The sequence below is a fragment of the Gastrolobium bilobum genome, unplaced genomic scaffold (genome assembly GCF_033153095.1).
Source record: "Gastrolobium bilobum isolate Gb01-03AN ecotype WA unplaced genomic scaffold, APGP_CSIRO_Gbil_v1 utg913, whole genome shotgun sequence".
Taxonomy (NCBI): domain Eukaryota; kingdom Viridiplantae; phylum Streptophyta; class Magnoliopsida; order Fabales; family Fabaceae; genus Gastrolobium; species Gastrolobium bilobum.
Genome location: NW_026900059.1, coordinates 1,246,152 through 1,253,780, shown reverse-complemented (window position 1 = coordinate 1,253,780; position 7,629 = coordinate 1,246,152). Strand labels below are relative to the sequence as shown.

Sequence of the window (7,629 nt, the reverse complement as noted above, 5' to 3'; positions counted from 1 at the left end):
TTTTCTCTACCGGTAATTATTTTTATTGTGATTGATACATTAATTCTGATCGGATAATGGGATTGTGCTATATAGCCACCAAGTTTGCTACCAGCTACCCTTAGTAGCGAACTTAGTCCAATCAACTTTTCTGCCACGTGTCACGAAATTATTGGCTACCAAGTTCGCTACAAGTCGTGGCGAAATTGAACACGTAGAAGTCAGCTTTTCCTGTGAATGTGTGTCACTTGTTACTATATCATTAGCTACCAAGTTCGTTACAAGTCGTAGCGAATTTCAACGTAGCAGTTTGGAAGAAAAAAATTGTTCGCATAGAATATTGGTAAAAGATATCATAAATATGGCAATCTGGTCACTATTCCACAAAAATACAATGAAAAGATATTTCACTTATATATTGTATATTTGTGAATTTTTCAATCCAAATTATTTTTTACAATGGTTTTTGACGGAATTCATTTTTCGTCGAAAATACGAAAAATGAATTCCGTCGAAAACTTCATAAATATAATTTCTTTTACGATTTAATTTTTTTATAAGGTTTTCACAGAATTCTTTTTCCGTCGAAAATTTTCGACCGAAAATGAATTTCTTCGAAAATCATTATAAAAAATAGATCACATATAATTATATTTATGACTTTTTGGAGGAAAATGAAATTCCATAGAAAAATTCACAAATATATTTTTTTTGAATTATTTTTTATAGAGTTTTCGACGAAATTAATATTCCATAGAAAAATTCAGAAATATAATTTTTTTTTGATTTATTTTTTATAAAGTTTTCGACGAAATTCATTTTCCTTCGAAAAATTCACAAATATACTTTTTATTTATTTATTTTTTATAACATTTTTGACAGAATTCTTTTTTCGTCAAAAATTCACAAATATAATTAAATTTTTATTTATTTTTACTAAATAAATTTACGAAATTCATTTTCCGTCAAAAAATTTCGACGGAATCTATTTTCCGTTGAAAAATTCCGTCAAAAATTATATCTTTTGTAGTAGTGATACTAAATCGGTTAATTTTCTGCAATTCGTTTAATACCAAAATCAATTTTGCACATACAAATAAATAAAAGTTTAACGTTTTTCATATTGTAAAAGATAAATTTATATTTTAAACAGATATAAAATTTAAGTGTGTAGGACTCATGTGGACTTAAGTAAGGCGAAGAGAAAAAAAGAAAAAATATGAACCTCATATATTTTTATCTGTGTTGAGAAATAATAAACACATAAAAAAAAGTAACAATAAGAATGAAATACTAATGTTATACACCTATACTCAAGTTTTTATGCATAATATGATGAGAATATAATATGAGAGACGGTTTACACTAAACATTTAATAATTTTTTATCTGATAATTTTATCTAGAACCTATTCTTGAATTGAATTGAAAACTTCTTTGATACAGATTATATAAATAAAATTTTACAATAATTCAGAAGTATTTAGTGTTTCATCTACATTAGGCACTTCAACATAGTGTAAATATTTACAACAATTCAACAAGATATAGTAATATAAAATGATTTTTAAAGTAATTTTTAGATTATATATTAACGTTTAGTTTGCATATTTGTTTAATTAAAATAAATGAAATGAAAATATGTCTTATTATAATAAAATTAATGACAATATACTTCTTTTGTCTTATCTGAATTACGGTACATAGTTTAAAAGTGCTTATAAATATAGAGAATATTTTTTTCAATTTATATTTAATTAAATCATTATTAATTATAATAATGGTAGATTTTTTTCCTCGAGTTTAAATATTATTTATTATATTTTCATTTCAGGTAAAAAAATTTTATCATATTTTTTGTACGAGGGTTGGTGCATAATTTATTTTTATTTTTTTACATGGTTGGTGCATAATTTTTTGTGTGTGTGTGCATGATTGGTGCATAATTCTGATTTGTAATTGTATTGCTTCTATTTTAACACTATTCATTATTCAATGAATAAAAATGGCAGATAATCTGCTAAAAAATGAAATCCCGACCTGATAAGCCTACACGCGTGAAACAACAGTTAACAACACATATCTCATTCTCATCAAGTTTCTGATGCTAATTATCCCATCGTTGGAGTTTTACATTGATTAAAATATTAAAATTGTCACACACTATTCAATCATAGAGAATAAAAACGGCAGATAATTTGCTAGAAAAGGAAATCCCGGCCTGATTAGCCTACACGCGTGATACAACAGTTAGCGACGCAGATCTCATTCTCATCAAGTCTCTGATGCTAGGGTTTTCCTTATATTATATATACACACACTACGTTTACATCTCTTCCAAGTTCCAAGCAAGTAGTAAAGCATTCTCTCCTTGCTCAAATCTCCATAGCTAGCCACACCAAAATGAGCCAGTCCAGTTCCACACACTCTATGAGCCTGATGTGTTTCATCACCATCACTGTCGCCCTGTTTCTGTTGCTTGTTACAACCACCCATGCTAGGATCTTAGACCAAAATCAACAAATAAGCTTTTCAGAACAATTCTCAATTCCCCAGAATGCTGACCCAGACCAAGAACAAGAAAGAAGCTTTGCAAGCCAGTTCTTGATTCCCCATAATGCTGCACGGTCCAAGGTCAGAGTGCCACCATTGGTGTGGAGCGCAAAACTAACACGCTACGCACAGTGGTATGCAAACCAGAGAAGCAATGACTGCGCCCTCGAGCATTCCAACGGGCGATACGGTGAGAACCTATTCTGGGGTGGCGGAGCTGGGTGGACCCCAGCACAAGCTGTCAAGCTTTGGGCCGAAGAGGAGCAATATTACAATTACAATCTTAATTCTTGTGATGAAGGACAAATGTGTGGTCATTATACTCAGATTGTGTGGAACAACACTAGGAAGGTTGGCTGCGCTAATGTTACCTGCTCTAGTGATCAGGGTACCTTCATCACTTGCAATTATCATCCTCCTGGCAACTACATTGGAGAAAGACCTTACTGATATGTATATTCCCTCAAACCCAAAAGTGGAGTAGCCAGTGACATAATTCAATATATGATGCGTTGGCTGGCTGACTCGTTATCTATTTGCCTTGTGGGTTTAATGGTTTCCTAGAACTGTGTTTCCTGCATTAAATCGTTTACAACTGTTTTATCCATGTCATTATCGTTTGATTAATATAATGATTTATTTATATACTTCTCTATTTTGTTTTTTGGAATATTTATTTTTCAAGGCTTCGTAAAAATTGACTATATCTAGTATTAGGAATCAATATGGGTGGTAAAATTGATTTATTCATCCCGCGCGACATGACATGCCAAAATGCATTGCAAAAATAACACGAATTATTATCACATTGTTTTACGGAAGATTTATGTGTTAATCCCTGTATTTTTTTTGGTCCAAAAAAAATATTGAATTTTTTTATAATTTTAACACGACCGGGATCATGATTCAACCTACAGTCCTACCCATTTCATTTATGCTTTCTTGCAATTTTAATATTTAAAAAAAAATTAATTTTTAATTTTTGCTTTCAACTCATGCTCTGTGACTCATGACATGTCGTATTCCAATGTTAATTTTTGACTCGTAAATAAATAAATGTCATTTCAAATTAAATTTAGTTATGAATCAAACCTTTATATGTCACGAATCCAACCCAGTAATACTTTTTGCCATCCTATGGGGCTTGATTTGTGTCGTGCTAATAAGTACTAACCGTGGGCTGTGTTATGGCAGGCCAGCCCTCTTGATATTCTTAACTCCTAAGTTCTGTCTTGACCAAGTTACACTGATTGGTCCCATTTAATTACATCCCCACTAATTAATATGTTACTTGTAATAATTTGCAAGCTCAATTATATTTTGGATGCTCGTAAAATTAGTATACGCGTATGTTTACCACAATGACTAAAATGCTGTAATCTATACCGTAATATTCTGATCTATATTTTATTTTCTAATTTCTACTATACTGAAATTAAGTATACATTTACTTAAAAAGGAAATAGAATAAGAAGAAATTGAGTATATATCATATTCGCTGTAGTGCATACAAGCTACCAATTTTCAAACGTGTTGAGATATATAATCTCACATTGTATTGTATGTGCAACTAATGTAGCCTTTATAAGACCTTGGACACTCTCACCCTTTGAACTAGCTTTTGGGGTGGTGTATCTCAAGATTCTTTATAATAAAAACTGTCACGTCTGTGGAGTTTGCATATTGCAGTCTGCAAACCCAACTCCTACAAGGACTTTAAAGAGAGGAGATGCATATAAATTATATTAATTTTCTTTAGTTACGTAATCCCGAGAAGCTTTTTGGAGAGGAGATGCATATAAATTATATTAATTTTCTTTTAAGGCTTAAAGAGATTATTCTCATGTGAAAAATAATTAGGGCTGAGTTAAAAAATAGAGATTTGGTCCCCAGAATCAGCAATACGGTACAATCAATATAAAAGAGAGGGATTCATTGTCATCTTTTAAGTTTTATGGATTTATGAGCTCGTGTGACCTGATATATTAAAAAATATGATGTAAAAATTATTAATATAACATTTATTTAACTGTTTAAGTTTTTGTATGAACTAGTTTGTTATACAATTATTAAATATTATTTGTTATTTACGTAAAATAAATTATAAAATGAGGAAAATAGGAAAGGGAGTGAAATTTGGACAGGATAATTACAATAGTAAAGATGTTAGATCCAGCTTCACCAAATCGATAAATAAATTAGAAGCCTCACCAACTTACAATATTTTTTGAATCTTTTAACCTAACGCTAAAAAAAGCCCCGTATTTCCTGAGGTAAAAATAAAACTACACTGTTAATTAAAAAGGATTTTTGTTTAAATTGAAACTAATTTTAAAGAGTACGAGAAGATACGTAGTCTCAAATATTAACCGTTGATTGACGGAAATCAACGGTTAAGATGTGGTCGTAACATTGTGCGTAACATTATTTGTGTGTCACAATATCCTATCCCATATATATATTAGTGTAATCCACATTATGGGTAGGTAAACTTTATTCATTTACGAGAGATGGGGAAAAAATGGACTGAGTTTGGGGATATATATATATATATATATATATATATAAATTAATCAGTTGTCCACAAATTAAGGTAAATAAACAAGACTACCTGAAAAACAAGTCATATACATACAACACAAGCCGGCATATTTCACATGGGAGGATAAATATTTTATTTCAGTCTCGACTCAACTAACGAACATAACCTCAAGCAGCAACGGTCCCCAACTAATGATACCCTTTACTTTCTTGTTACTTTTAACTTATTAATTGTTTCAAGAACTAATTAATGATTAAAGCCAAACCCATAATCATTCCCACTTCCCACATATATATGCATTCCTACAATTTATACCAATATACTTACTGCTAAGGACTCATATGAGGAACTAAATTCTCCATAACATAAGCACTGTACCTTCTAATACGAATTCCAATCGAGCTACATATAAAAATGCAGGTATACATAGCACGTAATAATTTTAATATGGTCGCTCTCCAACATAATTGCCGACAGGGTCATAGTTACAAGTCATGAACACATCTCCACTATCACATACAGCACGTGCACATCCAATCCTTCTGGTGCTCTTCCACACAATTTGAGTGTAATGGCCACACATCTGGCCAGCTTCACAAGTGTTAGTCGCGTACGTGTAGTATTTCTCTTCATCGGCCCATGTTCTTACAGCATCCGTTGGCGTCCATGTTGAGCCACTACCCCAATATATGTTCTCTCCCAACTTGAAATCATTTTCTGGGAAAGAATGTTCAAGCTTGCAATCTGCTTTCCTTTGGGTAGCCCACCACCTTGCATATTGCTCAAGCTGAAAGTCCCACACAAGTGGAAGCTCCCACTTTACTGCTCTAACCATGTTATGCCTGAACAAGAATTCTAGTGACTCTGCAATGCAGCCCCAGCATAATTGCTTTGAAACCCTGTATATGGTCTCATTATCAAGCCTTTTCTGCTGGGTCAATTGGTCATGTTGAGGAACCTGAGAAGTAGATTGGGGATTGGCTGAGAGAGTGTTGCCAGTGAAGGTGACTATAAGGAACAAGAAGAGGACCAAATGGGATTTCATTTCAATACTCGAACTAGATTACCTTGTGTTGTGGGTGGCACAGAATTTTGAGTTTTGTGCCTTAATTTATATGCGAACTTAGTTCAAGAATGTGTGGTTGGAGACTGGCTGAGTGTTGTGGAGAGTTAAATCACTTGCGACTTAGATGCTGTGAGGAACAATCGCCAATAGATAAGTGGGTGATTAATATTTTAATGTATCAGGTTGTTGTTGTGGATCTGTTGAGCGCAAGTGAAACGCATCAGAGGGATGAAGGAGGGGGAATTTTGCATTATTCTCTGGGATCGATGATTGAAGGTTCTCCCGTGAGTTTGGTCTCTGTTGTGCCCGTGAGTTCTTTTGTCCACATTATTATGGGATGCTATGCTAGTGCCCACCATAGTACGTTCCAGAAAAATTCCACGTGTCTCAAGAAGCAAGTCACTTATATGTCCAAAATCTGCTGTCCGTATTCGACAATCCAATGTAACAAATTAACAATAACAAATTCATTAGAAATATTGAAAATTATTTATCTACCTTTAATTTTAAAATATGAAAATAATATAAATGTGAATTATTTTTAAATATGACAGTATTCAAAAAGCCTTAAATATAGACAAAATTTATTAACGAAAAATATTATGTCAAAAATAATGATGAAGTTTTTGACGAAAATCATATTACGTCGAAATTGGAGACGTAACAAGATTTTGTCATAAATACTCACATAAACTTTTGATAGAATCTAAATTCAGTTGAAACTTTTGACAAAAAATAATTCTGTCAAAATTTTTGATGAAACACATTTCCATATAAAAAATTCGACAGAAAATAATTCCGTCAAATTTTTTGACAAAAACATTACCATCAAAATTTTTAAGGGAAAAAATTTCCATTTAATTTTTTGACAAAAAATTTTTTTGTAAAAAATTTCGACGAAACTTTTTTTTTTTTGTCAAAATTCTTTATGGAATTCAAATTCCGTTAAAACATTTCCCTTAAAATTTTGACAAAAAAAATCCGTAAAATTTTTCAAAGAAAGATATTTTCCTCAAAGTTTTCAATGGAACACATTTCCATCGAACATTTTTACAAAAAATATTTCCGTAAAAGTTTTTAATGAAAAATATTTCTACAAAAAATCTCGACGAAGAAATATTTTGTCAAAATTCTTTACGAAATCTAAATTTCGTCGAAAGTTTCGATAGAAACATTTCCCTCAAAAAGTTTGACCAAAAAAATTTTCGTCGAAATTTTCGTCGGAACACATTTCCATAAAAAATTTTGAACGGAAAATATTTCGTCAAAATTTTTGGACGGAATTATTTTTTCTGTCGAAAATATTTAAGAAATCTTTTTCGTTAAAACTTTTGACGTAAACTAAATTTCGTCAAAATTTTGTACAGATAAAAATTTCCGTCGCCTTTGAACGAAAAGTATTTCATCGAAAAATATTTTTCGATAGAATTTTTTTCGTTTGCAACGTAGAAATTTCGTAGAAAATATCATCTTTTTTAGTAGTGTGAAAA

At 31.4% G+C, this 7,629-nt stretch overlaps 2 protein-coding genes across 2 annotated transcripts; one reads left to right on the top strand and one right to left on the bottom strand.

Annotated features, from left to right (window-relative positions):
- The first annotated feature begins 2,381 nt into the window (after positions 1-2,381).
- LOC133295131 (pathogenesis-related protein PR-1-like) lies at positions 2,382-2,981 on the top strand. The gene is made up of 2 exons (XM_061493928.1): positions 2,382-2,484; positions 2,536-2,981. Exons 1-2 carry the CDS (start codon positions 2,382-2,384, stop codon positions 2,979-2,981), a joined length of 549 nt encoding a protein of 182 aa, XP_061349912.1.
- Positions 2,982-5,195: 2,214 nt separating this feature from the next.
- LOC133295098 (pathogenesis-related protein PR-1-like) lies at positions 5,196-6,427 on the bottom strand. The gene has a single exon (XM_061493894.1). The coding sequence runs from the start codon at positions 6,116-6,118 to the stop codon at positions 5,516-5,518; it is 603 nt and encodes a 200-aa protein (XP_061349878.1). The 5' UTR covers positions 6,119-6,427; the 3' UTR covers positions 5,196-5,515.
- Positions 6,428-7,629: the final 1,202 nt, after the last annotated feature.